The 18,998-nt window shown below is 37.0% G+C and overlaps 3 protein-coding genes across 6 annotated transcripts in view; 1 reads left to right on the top strand and 2 right to left on the bottom strand.

The window, feature by feature from the left end:
- Positions 1-8,284, bottom strand: part of LOC149705052 (synaptogenesis protein syg-2-like) — a 71,884-nt gene extending 63,600 nt beyond the window's left edge. Inside the window, exon 1 of the mRNA XM_089865224.1 lies at positions 7,928-8,284. The gene's annotated coding sequence lies outside the window, so the exon portion shown is untranslated. The remainder of the gene's footprint in view (positions 1-7,927) is intronic.
- Positions 8,285-8,315: 31 nt separating this feature from the next.
- Positions 8,316-17,397, top strand: LOC149705051 (leucine-rich repeat-containing protein 14-like). Of its 2 annotated transcripts, XM_089865229.1 has the most exons (9): positions 8,316-8,515; positions 11,525-11,972; positions 12,839-13,132; positions 13,212-13,460; positions 13,530-13,811; positions 14,292-14,467; positions 14,570-15,096; positions 15,195-15,317; positions 15,402-17,397. In XM_089865229.1, exons 3-9 carry the CDS (start codon positions 12,889-12,891, stop codon positions 15,784-15,786), a joined length of 1,986 nt encoding a protein of 661 aa, XP_089721355.1. In that variant the 5' UTR covers positions 8,316-8,515; positions 11,525-11,972; positions 12,839-12,888; the 3' UTR covers positions 15,787-17,397. The 2 variants fall into 2 exon arrangements, with proteins under 2 accessions (XP_089721355.1, XP_089721354.1); XM_089865228.1 differs by lacking the exon at positions 11,525-11,972.
- LOC149705050 (ankyrin repeat domain-containing protein 40-like) lies at positions 17,206-18,917 on the bottom strand. Of its 3 annotated transcripts, none has more exons than XM_089865230.1 (5): positions 18,621-18,917; positions 18,331-18,485; positions 18,072-18,287; positions 17,873-18,012; positions 17,206-17,769 (listed from the first exon to the last, which is right to left on the bottom strand). In XM_089865230.1, exons 1-5 carry the CDS (start codon positions 18,764-18,766, stop codon positions 17,509-17,511), a joined length of 918 nt encoding a protein of 305 aa, XP_089721356.1. In that variant the 5' UTR covers positions 18,767-18,917; the 3' UTR covers positions 17,206-17,508. The 3 variants fall into 3 exon arrangements, with proteins under 3 accessions (XP_089721356.1, XP_089721357.1, XP_089721358.1); XM_089865231.1 differs by having other exon boundaries at positions 18,072-18,272; XM_089865232.1 differs by having other exon boundaries at positions 18,072-18,263.
- Positions 18,918-18,998: the final 81 nt, after the last annotated feature.

Raw genomic sequence — 18,998 nt, 5'->3', positions numbered from 1 at the left:
CCATTTCCTAGAATTCAGCCCCTTTTGTTTAAAAATCGCGATGTTTTTTGGGAAGTTATTAGCTTTCGGGTAATTAACTTTGTTTGGAATTTTTCCCCTTATCCATTCTTTACTCTTTAATTGCACCATAGTTTCTTATCGCATTGGTACGACTGAACATATACATTTATGGAAATCACTACCGCATTATGAAACTTTCGACTCATTCTAATTTGCTAAGAGAGTACACCAAAACAAAAGAGTGGCGGTTCGGCACAGACCACAATGTTGTAAAATGATATATATTTAGAAAATAAAGCTCCGTGTTTCGTAATAATGATTAAAAACTAAAAATAACTCGAGATCTCTCGGGGTTTTTTTTAATCTTTAAGAGCATGGAGTAATTTTACCAGAGTCATAAGTCTCCTCAAATATAACTCCATGGTTGGTGTTAATTTTAATACTATATTGTATTTTCCATTATAAAAATTCAGTCTAAACCATGGAGTAATGTAATGTACTAGGAGTTGAAGACGTACCCCCGTCTATTCACGACACGTACAATAAAAATGGATAGATCAACGCTTGCTTTTTCGTTTAAAAATTTCGAAGAGGTTAAAGTTGAGATTGAGATAATGGGTTCGATATTGAATAAAATTGAGGTAAAATTCGGGATGAAAACGTCTTCGAATTCGGGAAGCTGCATGCAGTTTGAAAAGACCTATAAATTATTCGCTGGGAAATCAAGCGTGGTATAAGAGCCTACGTTAAATTTGGAAGTTTCACTTTCTTCGGAACTAGAAATCAGTTCTCGGGTTAGCGACTCGAACTAGGCTTTTGACTTTTACGGCCAAAGGTCGCTCTTCCGTTAAAAGACGACCGTATTCACCTACAAAGGGTTAATGAGTACGAAGCTACAATTACTACATCCCCTTTTCACCTTGTCGAAGACTTTAACTCGTTGGAAGGCTTAAGTTGGACGTATTTTAGACCTTCTTAAATGAAATTTATATAAGACGAGCGAGCGAAGGAAGGGCCCAGCTGTTGCCCAAAAACGCCCTGAACCTCGCTATCTTATTGGCTAAACCGGCGATCATGTCTTATTTCAAGAAAGTTTTCATTAAGAGTTTTGACAACGTATAAAGTAAAAAAAATACTCTTAAGAAAAACACGACGAGTCTTAAGGAGTCATATTTTGGTTAGTAAAGTAGAATCAAGACTATTGTATCAATTAATTTTGTTTGTGGAATGTTTTTAAATAGTCATTTCTGATTGGTTACTTTTCTAAACAAAATCATTCCGATATGACTCGCCATTCAACCATTGGCTGAGAAGTTCGAGATTTCCAGTTGAGAAATTCGTTTTGAAAAACTCGCGCGAGTAGAAACGAGAAAAAGCAATTGCAACAGTGTAGTTTTTTAGAAGTTTATTTTTCACACTCGGTCGCATTCTAGACGCGCTTCTTCCTTCTCTCTCTCTCTTTTTTAGATTGCAGTTTTAATACCGTTTACCATAAGCCTGGGAAAATTGCCGCTTGGATCGCCGCGATCGACTATGTTCACGATTGATAATTCGTTTATCGCCGGAGGGGGCGCCGTTAACGCTTTTGTTGTATTTTTCCGATATCTCCTCGAGCTTGTCTAATCAAGTTTGTGGTTCGAACACTGACTGCTTCAGCTCCAACATTTTTAATTTATTCTATGCCAAGAAAGCGTCAGCTGGCTTCAGTTTCAAGGGAGACTGAAATCTTAATTCCTAATCATAAGGTAATCATATTCTCCGTAAGTATGGGTCTAGCACGCGTCTCGTGACGGTGTATTTCTCGTACAAGGGGGCGTCTCCTATTTACGGATTTACCGAAAATGAAGCCACGATAGCCTACAGCCGTCTCTATCTCTACGCGTAACGACTCGACCAAGGAATGAAATGATAGTAGGTCATGAACCTCTAGTCCATTCCGGTTTTGAGCTTAAACTTCTAAACTAAAATGGCGCGGCAGTCAAGTACGGTGTACTAATACTGGCGTATTATGGGTCCGGATCGTATTTACGCTTTTAAGTAGCTATTAACGTAGAGAGAAGTACGGAGACTGTAAATATTTCCACCCTGTACACTTTGATTTCACGCGGATTAGCCTTTTTTCAAAAAACAAAAAATCTCGTGAATTTAAAAATATTTGATTTACCTAATTTGAATAATTTTACGTATAAGGGATTTTTTTCGTAATTAGTTTCAAGATATTCACGGGTTTGATATAGTTGGGGAATGTAATTTAGTTTCTCTAATAACATACTGAATATTATATTCAATAAGCCTACTTTATTCGCGTAATAAGGTCTACTCCAGCTATAATTGGAAATATTCTTTAATACTAAAGTAGGTATTGATATAGTCAAGACCCGAGGTTATACTTAAAGAACATATCTCATGAAAAGGGTTCCTTTTCCTTTCATATGTTCCATAATTTTGTCACTAGTTACTGAGAGCTTGTCATGAAGTGAGTGAGGTAGGTCATAGATTCGAGGTAAAGCGACGCCTGGTGAAGGCTTAGTACAGACTAAATGGGACTAGATTGATTGCAAAACTAACCGAGTGAAGTCTGCAATTCTCGCTTGTCGTTCTCGAACTAACTCGAGCTGTAAGTCTCTAGCATTACGAAGTATATCAAGTGTCATACTTATGGAACATATCTTATAAACTTATGGTACGGTTTTAAATTCGTGGCCATCTTGGAAGATGGCGACCCAGTCAGACACCTATAATACTTATTTTTACCTTTCTATACACACGGTACACCAACCTAGTAGAGCTATGTCAGAAGCCTTAGTGTGGCCAAAGCGTTACCAAACATGGCCGCAAACTGCTAAAGCCCGTATCCTAGGCACTGACGTCACAACTGAGATAGCTCTGTTGTTAATTATAAATTGCTTATAAATTTCAATACTAAACCGCTGTTTATATAGAATCTTCTATATAACAATATCCGTATTAGGTTAGATACGAGATTCGTCCTTTAAGTGGAAGCTAGTTCTAACAGCTGCGAGCTTGTGTGTAGTAATTAGCGGCTGATATAGGTGGGCGTCGATGAATGGGTTCTATTCCCCGGGGGTATCGCAACGTCCCCGACGCTTTTTCCTAGCAGACACTGAGTTAATTAACGAAGCAAACTTCGTCCCGTGCCTAGCTCTCGCTTATATAAAACTAACGTGCTTTCAGGCCCTCTCTCGAGAGAGAACCGTATTTTCTTAAGAACATATTTTTATTAATAGTCAAATGATTAGTTACCTATAGAGTAAACTGTTCAAACCACAAAGGAAAAATCGTTAAAAGAAATACCACATCAGTTTGTTGAGGTTTAAAAAAATGGTGCCTTAACCTTACAAGAAAATTGTATTTTCATCACTTGCATTTAATCTCGAGTGTTTTTTGAATATTTCTTAGTGGTTTTAGGCGATAAATAAGGTACATTTTCGGTGTACAAAAATGTTCTGACCAACGTAGTTACCTTGGCTAAAATCAACGCCTATCAAAAGCTATAAGTTTATAAGAAATTTTCCATAAGTATAACACGACCTATACTTCGTAATGTTAGAGACTTACAGCTCGAGCTAGTTCGAGAATGACAAGCGAGAATTGAAGTCGTACACTAGGTGGTTAATTTTGCAGTCCATCATATTATTTAGCCCGTACTAAGCTTTTGAAAGCAGCGCCTCACCAGGCGTCGCTTTACCTACGTCACTTCATGACAAACTCTCAGTAACCAGTGACAAACTTATGGAACATAGCTTATAAACTTATGTAGGTACTTGCTAACCGGGAAAGATTGAACTCCCGATCCGTTACTAGCATCTTGGAGAACAAAACAGAAAAATTTAACCCTAGACCTTAATTTCTTAGGTAAAACCCAAGTTGATTCAATACGTTCAATTCAACCGTACCGTTAATATTTACCAAAATTAAAAATGATTATCCGTAATCCGTAATCGGTCTACGGGGAATTTCAGAGGTATGACCCCGAAATTTGTCATATTTCAAAGACATCTACGGTGGCCTAAGGGTTCGGGGAAAGAAACTTGGCCTGACTCAAATTTGTGTCACTTGACTTCTGGTCCCCAAAGAGACGGGTTTATGGATGGCCTTAGAAACTTTGTTCTTCATACGCCGTACATAGCCATATAACAGCAGAAGGGTCTTCCGTCGTTCCACGTGTCACCTTAATCGAAATATATATTTCCACGAAAATCGTTTGTCATATTTAGGCCAACATCTCGAAATCATTGGTTATAGCTAGAAGTTCGGCCTGGTCAAACCTTAATCAATTTTCATAGAATCATTCGATCGGAATGGATTACCAAATTCCTCTGTAAGGTTTGGTTCTCTTTCATTTTCCGTCATGAAAATAAGTAGAAATTCTTTCTTAAAGAGCAGGTGAAACCCAACTAATTATATTAGGCAAACAGAGCTTCACTTGACTTGGCAATGTATATGAGCAGAGTGGCGCAGTGGAAGCGTGCTGGGCCCATAACCCAGAGGTCCGTGGATTGAAACCACGCTCTGCTATATAATCTTTTTTTATTTTAGTTTCAATAAATACAAATAGAAAGATTACTAAATTCCTCTGTAAGGTTTTCCTTAATTTTTTTGTCATGAAAACAGGTAGAAATTCATTCTTAAAGAGCAGGTGAAACTTTAAATAATATGACTTGAATGTGTTCACAAGCAGAGTGGCGCAGTGGAAGCGTGCTGGGCCCATAACCCAGAGGTCCGTGGATCGAAACCACGCTCTGCTATAAACTATTTTTTATTTCAGTTTCAATAAAAACCAATAGAAAGATTACTAAATTCCTCCTCTGTAGGCCTAAGGTTTTGTTTAATTTTTTTTTGTCATGAAAATAGGTAGAAATTCATTCTTAAGAAACAGGGCAAACTTTGAAGAAAAATGAACTAAATTGTGCAAACAGAGGATAACTTGACTTAAAAACGTTCGCAAGCAGAGTGGCGCAGTGGAAGCGTGCTGGGCCCATAACCCAGAGGTCCGTGGATCGAAACCACGCTCTGCTACGAATTTATTTTTTATTAAATTTTAGTTTTAACAAAAACAAATAGAAATATCATAAAGTAAATCAGCGCTGGGGAGATTAGCGACAGCCCGCAGTTAGTGCCCAGTATGGTTTACTCTCTACCTTCTTTCGTCGCTCTACTTTAATAATAAGTTATCATTTATAATTACTCTCTAGCGAAATAAAATAATATCGGTTGTGTTAAGATTATTATAGATTACGTAGTGCAACGCCGAGTTCTAATTATTATGATAATTACTTAACGTAATCAAGAATATCAAGTGACCATGTTAATATTTAAATTAAGATTTAATTAAAATATAATCTTCTTTCCGAAGAATAATAAAAAAAGAAAATAACAACAGAATTAAAACTCAATTACAGCGTCGTAGCGTGGTTTTGAAAATAATTTCCTACCACGACATCGTTCAATGATGATCTCTCGAGACTCGAAGGAAGAGGTACATTATAACCATCAATCTAAGGTGGTCATTTAATATTCGGAACGTAAAGGGGGAGTCCATTAGCGAAACTTCATCTTTTTCGGAGGACCCAGTTTAGTCGTATCTATCAATAGAGGCGACTATGTCGAAGCTTTTAGGGATGGAGCCTGAATATATTTTATTTTTCACTCGTTCTATATAAGAAGCATCGATCAGAACTGTTCGAGATCTCAAAGATAAATCGCGTCCAAAAAAAATGGCAGAAAAATCTTTTATTTTAAAACTGGAGACTCTATAATATATTTATTCTAGACTTTCCTGGCACTGACTCGCTGAATTTATATTCTCTTTTTTGAAGAAAATGTTTTTCAGTTATCTTGGCGCCTTTATATATATATTTCGCCTAGATATTTTTAACTTAAAATACTTATTTTATAGTGTACTTAATTAGGTTAAAAGTCGGCTTATTAAATTCGTCTGATTAAAAACTGGCGTTAAACATAATTAAATTCTATATTTAAGGTAGGTCTACAATGATATCTACTTCCTGTCCAAAACTGTTTAGTTCCATTTCACAAAATGTTTACTTCCGGTATAATTATTCAAATTGTGGCAAAAATAATTCAAAATTTATCTACATAATTACCAAAACTGTCCAGTTCCACTAAAAAATATGCAATTACGGTACAATCAAGTCCACTTCCGATTATTCAATATGCCCAATTCCGATTATTCAATACGCCCACTTCCGATTATTCAATACGCCCACTTCCGATTATTCAATACGCCCACTTCCGATTATCCAATATACCCACTTCCTAATAATCCAATATGCCCACTTCCTAATTATCCAATATGCCCAAACAGAAAGAATTTTTCAAGGCGCTCAAGTATTTCTTAAAACACACCCTAGCAACGAGAAAATCGACCTTACACAGAAGAAGGGACTTTCAAGGTGCTTTTTAATTTTACACGTAATTTTAATTACGGTAAAATTTAAGAAACGGCACCAAAACCCCTGTCCCTGTCCCTGTCCCTGTCCCGGACGCGTCCGCGAAACGAACGCTTACGATAAGAGAGGGAAACCGGTCGCGTCCGCGAAACGTACGCTTACGATGAGAGAGAGAGATCGCTAGCGTACGCGGTGGCGATACGAAGCTCCGCGTAGAGAGAGAACTGCCTGCCTGGTATATTAGTGAGAGGGGGAAGAGGGAGAGGGGGCATCCCGCTCGGAGAGAGAGGAAAGAAAGGTAGTTTAAATCTCGCGGGCTTTTTTGAGTGAAGGGAAACAAGATGATAATTTTCGTGCACTACTGCACTTTGTGCGCGTGATACATCAGAGATTATGCTGGATGGTTAGGAAAGAAAGGTAGTTTAAATCTCGCGGGCTTTTTTGAGTGAAGGGAAACAAGATGATAATTTTCGTGCACTACTGCACTTTGTGCGCGTGATACATCAGAGATTATGCTGGATGGCTAGGTTAGGTTTCGTAAAATAGAGGGGACGCTTTACGGTCATAGTGATTTCTGGTTTAGGGGATCCAGGATTTTGTTTAAATACATTATTTGATTCGTATGGTTTTTAAAAATTATACTTTAGTGGGGTTCACAATTTAGTTTCATTAATATTATTTGAAATGTGACGTTATTAGAAATTAAAGGGATACACGATTGTGTTTCAGAAATGTTTTTAGTTGTCAACTATACGGGGGGGGGGTCACGTGAGCCGTGTAAAATTACTATTAAGGCCCAGCCCTTGGGCCATCTTGTTATACAAATAAGGACTTCAATGATAAAAAAAAATTCGGAGCCCTTCACTTCTTTAAGTGTCAAGGGGTCAAGAAGTCAAAAAAACTAACGTACGTGTTAGAGTAGGAAGGAAGAACTTTCTTTTTTTTTAATATAAGTATCACCACCACCAGTGATATCTGACACCTCTTGTCACTCTTCAAACGCGTAATTATGTAACCGATATGAAACCCGAAAGAGAAAAAAAAATGGCCGAGTAACTCTACAAACTTCTGAAGCTTCATATTTTTAACCCTTAATAACTCCAATCTCCTTCAAAATGGGTTTTCTCTCGGTCCACGTATATGGACCATTTTAACGAAAATCTCTGGCGTTTCAGAATTTTGGGTGAGTTGTCTCGCGACTCGGGAAGCGTTTGAAACTTCGGGCTTTCAAAACGAAAGGGATAAAAACGTCTAAAATGATAGGGGGCGACTACGTTTTTAGCGGAAAAGACTAATATTATTTTGGCCTTTCGATAAAATGTCGATTTGATGCCTACCTCCCATTTACTGAAGTCTAGAACTCGATTCTCGACTCAAAAAAGGGGGGGGGGGAGGTACAGTTTGAGAGAAGTTAAATTTCGATTGTTTTTAGCGTTTTTCGATATCAAGTCACTTAAAACTTCTAAGAAAAAAGTTTAATTTAATGGACTCACCAAAGCCAAAACGTAACTGTACATCATTGTTCAAGTTGGTGTTGTTGAAGTGTCTTGGAAACGACCACAATTACCAATTATACCTTTCAAGTTCAAATATCCGTGTTTGGCACTGATTATAAATGGAGTTTTTATAGAATTGCAAAGAAAAACTAATTAGTTCTTTATTTAAATCCAAAATCCGACCACTCTAAGTATCGCCCCTCATTTTCGCGCCTTGAATTTCATATTTTCAGCACACTTTGCAGCAGACAACAGAAGAGAGATCAAATGCCTCTCGTTAAATTTTTACCTCTGTCCTGAACTCCCGCTCGTTTTGACTGCCTGGCAACGCTGTTTTAAGCAGACGATAGTTTGATTTTTACAATTAGGCTTACGTTGTTTGTATACAAAGAGGCGAGTCGCGATTCATTGTTAAATTTTAATTACCTAAGTTTGTAAATTTGTAGTTTATTTACACGGAATATTCTCGGAGAAGTGTAATAATTACAAGAATTTCGGTTAGTTATACGCGAATTCACGACTGACACTTTATGGCAATCTTGTATTTATATCGCATTCAAGATTTGAAAAACACTATGTTTAAAGGTAGGCCTGAATGTTAATTTGCATGTTTTTTCGTTACAATTACTTTAATATGATTATTGTCATAAATTAATGTCAAAACTTAAGATATATCCGTTGATGTTATTGTAAATTTAGTCACTTTCATTAACTAGACGTCATTAAGAAAGTGTTTTGAGTAATTTTGACCAATGTTTGCATGTGTTTTTCATTATAATTACTTTAGTATGATTGTTGTCATAAATTAATTGTCAAAATTGAAGACATATCCGTTAATATTATTGAAAATCTAGTCAGTTTAATTAACTATCTCTCATTAAGAAAGTGTTTTGAGTAATTTTCACTAATGTTTGGTGTTAAATCTAAGAAAGTTTAATGTTTATCAATATTTATTCAAATTAAAGTCCCATTTTTTTAAATTTAAACCTTTGGGGGAAAGAGGAGAGGGCAAAAAGCCCTGTAAGTGAACCTGACACGCGAAATTAGGTAGAGCTACGAATAGCTGCTCATTTTTTTCACTGCTTCTTACCTATTAAGCCCCGCTTCCCTGGAATATGGAAAGGGAAAATCGGATGGCATATGCGCGCCTCTGTATTTAGTTATAGGCCTATTCTGTCCGCGACCCGCACTAAAAATTGAAAAGTGAAAAAAAAAAAATAAAGAACCAAAAAGGACCAGAGACCTCCAAGCTAAAAATGCTAAAAATATTCCTACCTAAGCAGAATGTTCTTTATACCATCCTGAATATTTATAAATTGAAAAAGTTAGGCAGAATTTTAAGATATTATGAAATCGGGAACAAAGTGTATGACAAAGAATGTGGGTATCTTACAACTGTGAAGAGATTTACATGGGGCATCTGACAACTGTCAAGGGATGTATATGGGGTATCTGACAACTGTCAAGGGATGCATATGGGGTATCTGACAACTGTCAAGGGATGCATATGGGGCATTTGACAACTGTCAAGGGATGCATATGGGGCATTTGACAACTGTCAAGGGATGTATATGGGGTATCTGACAACTGTCAAGGGATGCATATGGGGCATTTGACAACTGTCAAGGGATGTATATGGGGTATCTGACAACTGTCAAGGGATGTATATGGGGTATCTGACAACTGTCAAGGGATGCATATGGGGCATTTGACAACTGTCAAGGGATGTATATGGGGTATCTGACAACTGTCAAGGGATGCATATGGGGCATTTGACAAATGTCAAGGGATGTACATGGGCATTTGACAACTGTCAAGGGATGTACATGGGTATCTGACAACTGTGAAGGGATGTATATGGGGTATCTGTCAACTTTCAAGAGATGTATAATGGTTATCTGACAACTGTCAAGGGATGCATATGGGGCATTTGACAACTGTCAAGGGATGTATATGGGGTATCTGACAACTGTCAAGGGATGCATATGGGGCATTTGACAACTGTCAAGGGATGCAAATGGGGTATCTGACAACTGTCAAGGGATGTATATGGGTTATCTGACAACTGTCAAGGGATGCATATGGGGTATCTGACAACTGTCAAGGGATGCATATGGGGCATTTGACAACTGTCAAGGGATGTACATGGGCATTTGACAACTGTCAAGGGATGTACATGGGTATCTGATAACTGTGAAGGGATGTATATGGGGTATCTGTCAACTTTCAAGAGATGTATAAGGGTTATCTGATAACTGTCAAGGGATGGATATGGGGCATCTGATAACTGTCAAGGGATGTGTGGGGGTAAATGACAACTGTCATATGCGTACCCCCAAAAAATCTGAGAAAGATTACAATTTCGCATGTGTCCAAAACTCCACAAAGAAACGCCCAAAAATTATGACTTCAGTAAGAGAATTCCTTTACACTAGTACCACACTAAACAAAATTTAAAATTCGTGAGAGAATTGCGTGAATTCACGAAGAACGTTGGTATAGCTGGGTAACTTTTACCCAGGCTCAAATCTCAGTTTGAAAAAAAAAATTCTCTCAGTGGCTAGCCGGGTATAGGTAACAATGTGAAAGTGCAGGCCTAAATAAATGAATAGATCTTTTTTCCTTGAAAAAGATTGAAGATCCCTTATTCTTTAAGAGTCTCCTGGCCTGGGACCTTTTTATTGGGGGTACCTAAAGAGAGGGGGGACCATTTTTGGTAAGGTGCCCTATTGGAAACCTACTGCCAAAATATAGTAACTTTATGAAATTTCCAAAATTTTCTATAATTAAAATCTTCACGCGTCATACTACCAAAAAGTGACGTCATTATGGTTAATAAGCTCAATTTTATTACCATTAATTTTTAAAGCGATTAAACTAGAAATTTGTTTGTAGTCAAGTATTTCCTCTTATAGTTTGCGAACTCAGAAATCTATATAATGCTCAAATTTATTTTTTTTGCACAAACCTGTTCTTGAGGCATTTGTAGTTCGTCCATATTTGAATGAATGCGCAAGTTTCACAATTATGTGATGATTTTTAGTTCAAAACTATGACGCGTTTTATTTTTTCACAAATCTACGTGCATTTTATATACTTGCACAAATCTACATTGCATTTAATTGTTTTACACATAACTACGTCGTGTTTGATTTTCTTGCTCATAACTACGTCGCATATCACTTTATTACACATAACTACGTCGCATTTCATTTTCTTACACAAAACTATGCCGGAGTTGATTTTCCTACACATAAATATTTTGAGAATGTTTTAACGCGCAAACAATGCATTTATCACGTGCAAATCCATAACACTCTTAATTAACTCGATTCAACAATTTTCTGAATAATTTAAAATATCCCGAAATAAATTTTTGAACCTTATAAAAAGTTACTACATTTTTGCCCTGGGATTATTCTACCTTCGGGGCCCATTTAAGGTGAGGGTGCCCCTGTGTGTGTGTCTCTCTCTCTCTCTCTCTCTTGCTGAGGAGAGAAATTTGAATGGGCTTCTTTTTTTTTATTCTCCCCCAACTTTATTCGCTTCTTCCTGGATTTTGTATTGTTGTCCCTTTCCTTGAACCATCTGTAGTAAAGGAATTATGCCCTCGACAAAGGACAAAATATTCCAAACCAGGGATCCCGAAAAATGGAGCCCCGACCAGGTAGCGAGATTTTTATAACGGAAGAGAGTAGACAGGACTATGAGTGATCATCCAAAATTTCTCTCACTACTGCCCTACATTTTTCGCTTAAAGCTCTGTACGCAAATTTTTTTATATATAATTTTTTTTGGGGTATTTGATATTAGAAAAAAAAAAGGTGAATTTCTAGCTCCCACTATGGCAGCGAGGCCGTTAGCCCCTCAGTTCCGTAAGAGCTACTCTTCCGTTCACTCGCAAAGGATATACTTCTCCAAAGTATAGCGGCGGAGTTTCGGTTTTATTCCCTCAACTATGTGCGCGATTTTGCTTAATTTGGCTTTACTCGAAGAATATCATCGTTCAAATTTGGATATTTGGAAGGTGCATGATTTTTAGGTTGGTTTCTCATTCATTTATTTATTTGTTCTTGTTGTTTTATCTTGTTTTTGTTTTTTTTTTTGCGAGGAATGCTAGCTAATTAGAGGGTGTTTTAATTACATTTTTCGCGCTGTGTGACTGCGGGCTTTGGCGGATGTTTAAAACCGGATGCGCTGCTAAGGTCTCCGGAGACCCCGGTGCCCGATTTGATTCAATAGGTTTTAATTGGGTTATTGGCGAAATTTATCTTAAAATATCCTTGTTATCGCGATGAAACTTAAAAATTAAAGGGTCCGTACCTAACCTGGATGGATAACCCGAATAAGTCAGGGATTTAAAGTTTTGTCCTAAAACGTCCTAAAAGGGATTCCGTTTTGGTATATCAAACCATGATTGCGGGCCAGGTGTAATTATGAAGTGGACTCTGGTAAACACGTAACGTACTTAAAATGGTCAGGGATATTGGGAAAATTTAGTTTTGGGGATAAGCTGCGGAAAACAGGGATACCAGGGATTTTCGATATAAAAATTTCGTCCGAACCCTGAATTAGTGTTATAAATTTAAAATTGAGCCCTAAAACGAGTTATATATGTAGTTTTTATCGCTAAAGTGATTATAAACACGAACTACAGCACTCGAAGTTAAGATACAGTTAATTATTATTTGTAAAAACGATAAAAAGCCATGTCATGATCCCACGATGCACTTTCACTTTTAGAAATTTTTATGAAGAGTTTTTTGCTGCCATTTGGTCAAGCCACTTTTGTTTTGGTGTTAATTAACCAAATTAATGTTGGGAAAAGTTGTAGAATTGAAATTGATCCAACGTGATAGGTCGAAAAATTTGCGAGATTCCATTGGTGGGTTAAATTGTATTTTGCAGCTTGGCATTCATCGTGGCTACTTGGCTAGCGCGGGTGGTCTGCCACCTCCATGAGCTCTGAATTTTCAGTCAGGTGGAAGGGCGCCCTTTATGGCATTGATTATACGACATGGCGCGAAAGCACTAATCACCACTCCGGCACCTCGAACGCCAAATCTAACCTTAGAATTGGACGTTCCCTCGTTGATCTCTGTTGCAAAGTTATCGTTAAAGATGCCACTTTCGCCAAATCGGCGGTGGCTTTGGTACCTCACGAACTTCTCTACGCTCTTATGAAAGAAGCTGTCGAACAAGGTACCCGTTTAGCGTACCTTAATTCTTAGGAGAATTTGAGCGTAATGACGGAAACCCATTTCAAAAAATATTTGTAAAGGTCGTCATTGCACCGTAAAGGTCTTACTCGAAGCGTGGCCTTCGAGATCTCTTTGCGTCAATGTTTTGACCCCTTATTATCACCGTTCTGGTCAACTTTTATACGACCGTATACTATATTCGATTAAACTCGAAGAGGCAGTTCGTCTGACGTCGCTTCTCATTCACACCTTTATTCAATTGGCCCAACAAGCCCCTGACCATCATCCTGGGAAATTAAAAATACTCGATTTAACAGGATTTCCCGTTGGTAAGAATAGTCGCGACCAGATTATTTTGGTTTTTGGCGAGAAAAGAAACTAAGAAAAAGGTTTTTTAGTCGAACCCGTCATTCAACTTGTAAGTCACACGATAGCCGAAAGACATTTTCATTACGAATGTCCCGCTCAAAAACATTCCCAAGAACCTTGTTTAACCGCTCAAATTATCGATAATGATACGTCCAATTGTAACAACTCGAATAAACCCTACGATTTATCCACTGGAAATTTTTGCTCTTCGCCCGAAGTAGACTCGACGTCAGATTCGGTTAGAAAAGGCAGTAAAAGACAAAGAAATAATGGGAATTCACCCAGAAAGAAAGGCTGCACTTGCGATCCGTGTAAATTACTAAACTTTTTGAGTGTTTTAAGGAACCCTAGATTGTTTCCTCCCAATGTCCCGAACTTATTAATCATATCATAAGTTCATGAGATACGTTCTTCCATAAGTATGACACTTCCTATACAAGTTCGTAATGCTAGAGACTTACAGCTCGAGCTTGTTTGAGAACGAAAAGCGAGAATTGAGTCCTACACTTGGTTAATTTTGTAGTTGATCTTAATTCCTATTTAGTCTGCATTACTAAGCCTTTGACAGCAGCGTCTCACCAGGGGTTGTCGCTTTACCTCGAATCTATGACCTACTTTCCTCACTTCATGATAAGCTCCAGTTTGTAACCAGTGACAAACTTATGCATGGGACATATCTTACGAACTTATGATCATATTGGTGTGTCGCGGTTCGATCGAGCTCTGTCCCAAAGAAATCTAGCGTTCCTTTTAAAAGGAACTTTCAATTTATTAGAGTCGCATTTTCGTAGATATTATTCGAATGGATTGTTTCATTCGAGATGAAATGATTTTAGACGAGTTATGTCGAGCTTTAAAAGCTTGTCAATCATCAACGCCTCATTTAAAATTGCAAGTCTCTAAAGTGGACGCGGTTTGCTTGGGCGAGAGACCACTAATGGGACTTTTCAAACTCTTAGATACCGAAGTAAATATATAATAACTTTTGAATTATTTATGTTGGTAATTTGGCTTCAAGGAGTCAATCTCTAGGCCTATGTGGTTGAACATTGAAATTAATTATTTTCAGCTTTTAACTGGTCTTGGTTTGGAATACAATGGGTTTTGTAACGAAGGGGTTATTCATATGGGCCCGACAATATCTACGTTTCGTAATATGACTGCTTTAGACCTTTCGTGTAATAACATCAACATGCCCAAAAACGCTCAAGTGTGCATCGCGTTGGGCAAAACCTTGGAATCGCTGAAAAAACTGACCCGACTCGATTTGAGTAATAATAAATTGAGCGGATGTTTGGCCGCCTTGCTTTCGAGAGTATCCAGTCATAATAGCATCGTTGGATTTCCGAATAACGCCACTGGGTACTTGAAGGGTCCGTGTAGTCGCCAGTTTATCAATGATGACCCCTTTCAAACGATGACCTCGAGAAATATGAGTTATCGCGATGTTTCTGGACATTGCGGACTCGAATATCTTAAATTGTCAGCTTGTCAACTCAAAGAGGAGGATGTGGAGTATTTAGCGACGTGCTCGCATATCGCCGGAGTCATCGAACTTGATTTGAGCGAGAATTTCTTCGCAACGAGAACGCAAGGGTTCGTAAAACTTGGTCTATATTTTCACCATGAATTGAACAGTTCAAAATGTAAATAATTTATTTTTTTTTTTTGCGCTTACGTTATGACGTGTAAAGGTTGATTAGATTATTGGAAGTCTTGAAAAACAGTCTCCAAGTTCTCGAATTGGAGGACTGTGGTTTTAAAGGCGCTCAATTAGCCCTGCTCGTTAATGCTTTGGGTCGTTTATGGGGTCTTCGGTATGTTGTCAATAGCAGTTGACTCTGTCAATCATTGGTAAAACCTTAATGCACGCGTCAAAAATTCTTTTTTCTTTCTTGAAGTTACTTAAACATGGCGCGTAACTTCTTAACAACGGAAGATCTTTGCCAGTGGTTACCCAATTTACGAGCCCTGCCTCATTTGGAGTGTATCCGACTCTCGAGCACTTACGATTGGATAGACCACAGTGGCAATAGCAACCTTCTTTACAGAAACGAACGAGGGAAAAGACGTAAAGTTGAAAAAGCCGTCCAAGAAAGACTCCAGTTGAACGCTGCCCCTTTGGATTTTTTCGAAGAGAATGGTTCGAACAGTACGATTAAAATTGATTTATCGAGTTCCAGTGGAGGAGCAGCATCGTCTGCTAAGTCCCAACAAACGGCGCGTACCGGAAAAATGCCCGTGTTGGTCGTTTGGGAAGATCAGTGTTTGGACGAGGACATTTAGGTTTGTGTCAAAGGTCACATCAAGGTTTGTTATTTTTTTTTTATTGTAATTTTGACGCGTGCGAAATTAAGATCAAAGACTCGCTCGAAAATGTTTTTGAAAGTAACAGTTTAAGGTTTTTAAACGCCTCACGTAATGCAATTACTTCTTAAATTACCGGTGATAGTTTTTAACTTTTAACAATTATTTGTTATTTTTAACTCCAAAGTTAATGCGGTTAATTGTTTCTAACTTTAGCTTGGTCTGAAACAGGCCATAGTAATTAACGCGAATTGTTTTAATTAGTAAATGTTAGTAATAATTGCGATCGTTATAAGAGTTGAATTAATTAAGTTTTTTTTAATCTTAATTAATTCTAATGAAATTTGACCCCCCCGGTGCCTTTTATCGCAATATTTTAATTAGTAATATTTTTAATTGTGTGTTTTTTTTAATTACACGCTTCATTCCCGGTGTTTTTATGTCAAATATTTTTTTTCACATTAGTGTTTAGTTTTTAGGTTAATTTTGGTTTAATTTCGTAATTAGTGAAATTCATTATTGTTCGCATTTATCCCGGTGTTTTTATTTTTTATTTTGTTTATTATTTGTCTCGTGTTGGTAAACAACTACCTCTTATAAATGATCTCAACGTACACTTTTACTACAGAAACTTTTAGAATTGGATAACTCGATTAATTTGCATGATTATGAGATTAAAATTAGTTAATGCACAATAATTAGCTAATCTACCTCATTCCTAACCAAGGCTTAACCCGCTAATTTTATTTTTGACCCATATTTGTGACTTGTCAGTTAAAAATGGTGCAGGCCTTGGCCTTGGCATTCGGCAATGAGGTTGATTAATCAAGAAAATTAAAGTTCCTAAAAATATGGTAACCGACCATTACGTAATTTTCCCGCCAGTTTATGAATCCACATTAAAGATGAGCAGTTTGAATTAGGAACAACATATTCAAGTTGTACTTTATTGAAAGTACTTTTACAAGTTAGGCTTAGCTAGTTATCATTGAATAGTATTATTTTTATATCTATATTTGTATTATTTTAAGTATTGTTTGATACATTCTATCATTTCTATGACGTTATTATATTACGTCAGTTATTTTGAAGTACGATAATTGTAGCTCATTGATGAAAGTACAAACTCGTACAGTACAAATAATATCGGAGCTTTTATCATCATAGTGTCTCGAAGTACATTTGAAATATTTACATTACAGTATTCAATGCCATTTTGGTGCCAAATTTTAGGAATTTAATGCCTAAAATGTAACTAACCCAATTTACACTGGCAAGGCTTAGTGAGTGTATTTCAACTGACATTGTGGCACATTTTGGGCGGGAAAGTTTAATGTCGTCTGCTATGAAATACACTCATAAACCCTTGGTTGGTAATAAATAATAAATACGAAATAATTAATTTTTTAAGATTTTATTTTCAAAGAGAGAGGGAATCATGATACAGATAAATAAATATGGTTTAATTAAAATTTAATTCGCACACATTTAAATGGAAAATGAAATATTGTGACGCAATAATTTGCAAGAAAGAAAATGTTATTACTGTATTCATCTTTGTACTAATTATACAAATTCATTTAAAACTAATTACGTTTATTAATCATTTTACGCAATATGATAAATAAGTATTTTTTTAATATAAAATATTTACATTTATAATTTTTATTTATGGACGAAAAATTACACGCAAACACTTAATTAATACAACAAAGTCCCATTACGACAATAAGCTGATTTTTCCATTAAGTTATCACCGTTAGGCCTTGGCATTGTATTAATATTGGATGGAATTGCGGGCCTTTGATTCGCGTAATGATGAGCGTTGTTTTGCGGTGACCACATTTGATGCAAAGGCTGAATATAATTCATGACCAGCTCTATTTCCTGATATGGTCTGAGTCGAGATATATCCCGATCATTTCTGACCAGCGTATTTGGTAGTTTACGTACTTTAACAACCTTATCAAAAAGAATTTTTAACGGGGTTTTAATAGGGGAAATAAAATGACCAAGGCTTAACATTAAGCCTTGGAGTTTTTTTTTTTTGACATTTTTTTTTTACTTTTTTAGAGTCGACTTTTAACTCTTTGCAACAATGCTGTAAAAAAGTTGCAAAATTCAACTCTGGATAAGGTGCAACCTCAATTTCTATGAAATCCGCGTCATTGGGTAAGTCTGCAATCCTTAGTTTTATAACCAGATCTATAGAGATCAAATAATTAAGTAGATGTTGCTCTCGGTCCTGGAAGCCGTTAAAATACCTTTATCTGTTGAGAAAGAGACGTGTTTCGCGGGACTTTTAAAGGGATTAGGGTTTTCCATCGCGCTATTTTTATTATCAACGTGATTAAGCCCCTTTGTATCAACTTTGTAGTTCAAAACGGGGTTTGCTATGTAATTTGGTATTATAGGAAGTATTTTGGATTTTTCAACGTTATGAGACTCTTTCTCCTCTTTTGCCCCTAAACATTTAAGATCTTAAAGCTCTTTTGGAGAAACCAGTCTGGCGGTTTTACTTACCAGTGGTCCCTAAAGCTTCTCTGATACTTTCACTCTCCGTTAAGTCTTCCGGCTTCTCTCCTTTTAACGAAGTTACGTTTTTATCTGCCCCATTAGCTATTAGATAATTAACTATTCCCAAATGTCCTCTTTTAGCAGCCCAATGTAAAGGTGTCCTGCGTAATCAAGAAGTTTACTCAATTTTAAAATCGCCGGAGAAATATGTAAATTAATATTCAATGGGGTGTGAGGAGCGGAGCGTGAAAAGGAAACCTTGGCTTGCTGCAACTTTAAATATAGAAAATTCTCACCATCCATTAATTTCGTGTCTAGCATTAACATTCACTCCACCTTCGACGAATATTTTAACCGCTCTTTCATCACCAAAACAAGCTGCTTCTCGTAAATTTCCTTCTAAGCTCTCCAAGCTTTTCTCAGTTTCTCCATTTGTTTCCATAGTAACACGCCTAACACGAGACGCACCAAGGCTTAGTGACTGTCAAATAATAATTCGGAAATTGCAACTTTCACAGGGAGCAGGGCCGGAAATAAGCACAGGACACTGGACATTGTCCAATAAAATTTTAAAATGTCCCATAATTTTTCTAAAAACTAAGGGGGTCACAGGACATTTTGACCAATAAATTTTCCTAAGTTTTGATAGTTTGACTATGAAGATGCGACACTAT

This window comes from Phalangium opilio, unplaced genomic scaffold, assembly GCF_054372755.1.
Source record: "Phalangium opilio isolate 3A_F unplaced genomic scaffold, DU_Popi_V2 ptg000014l_1, whole genome shotgun sequence".
Classification (NCBI taxonomy): domain Eukaryota; kingdom Metazoa; phylum Arthropoda; class Arachnida; order Opiliones; family Phalangiidae; genus Phalangium; species Phalangium opilio.
Note: the sequence above shows the minus strand (reverse complement) of the source record. Positions and strands in the feature narration are given on the sequence as shown.

What these genes read in the sequence shown, in the direction of transcription:
- LOC149705051 (XM_089865228.1), top strand. Translation starts at nt 12,889, where the DNA reads ATGAGCTCTGAATTTTCAGTCAGGTGGAAGGGCGCCCTTTATGGCATT. An exon ending in GAAAGAAGCTGTCGAACAAG is followed by an intron (nt 13,133 to 13,211) that starts GTACCCGTTTAG and finishes ATATTTGTAAAG; the next exon opens with GTCGTCATTGCACCGTAAAG. An exon ending in TCAAACTCTTAGATACCGAA is followed by an intron (nt 14,468 to 14,569) that starts GTAAATATATAA and finishes AATTATTTTCAG; the next exon opens with CTTTTAACTGGTCTTGGTTT.
- LOC149705050 (XM_089865230.1), bottom strand. Translation starts at nt 18,766, where the DNA reads ATGGAAACAAATGGAGAAACTGAGAAAAGCTTGGAGAGCTTAGAAGGA. An exon ending in AGACACGAAATTAATGGATG is followed by an intron (nt 18,486 to 18,620) that starts GTGAGAATTTTC and finishes TTGATTACGCAG; the next exon opens with GACACCTTTACATTGGGCTG. An exon ending in TAAAAGTCGACTCTAAAAAA is followed by an intron (nt 17,770 to 17,872) that starts GTAAAAAAAAAA and finishes CTTTTTGATAAG; the next exon opens with GTTGTTAAAGTACGTAAACT.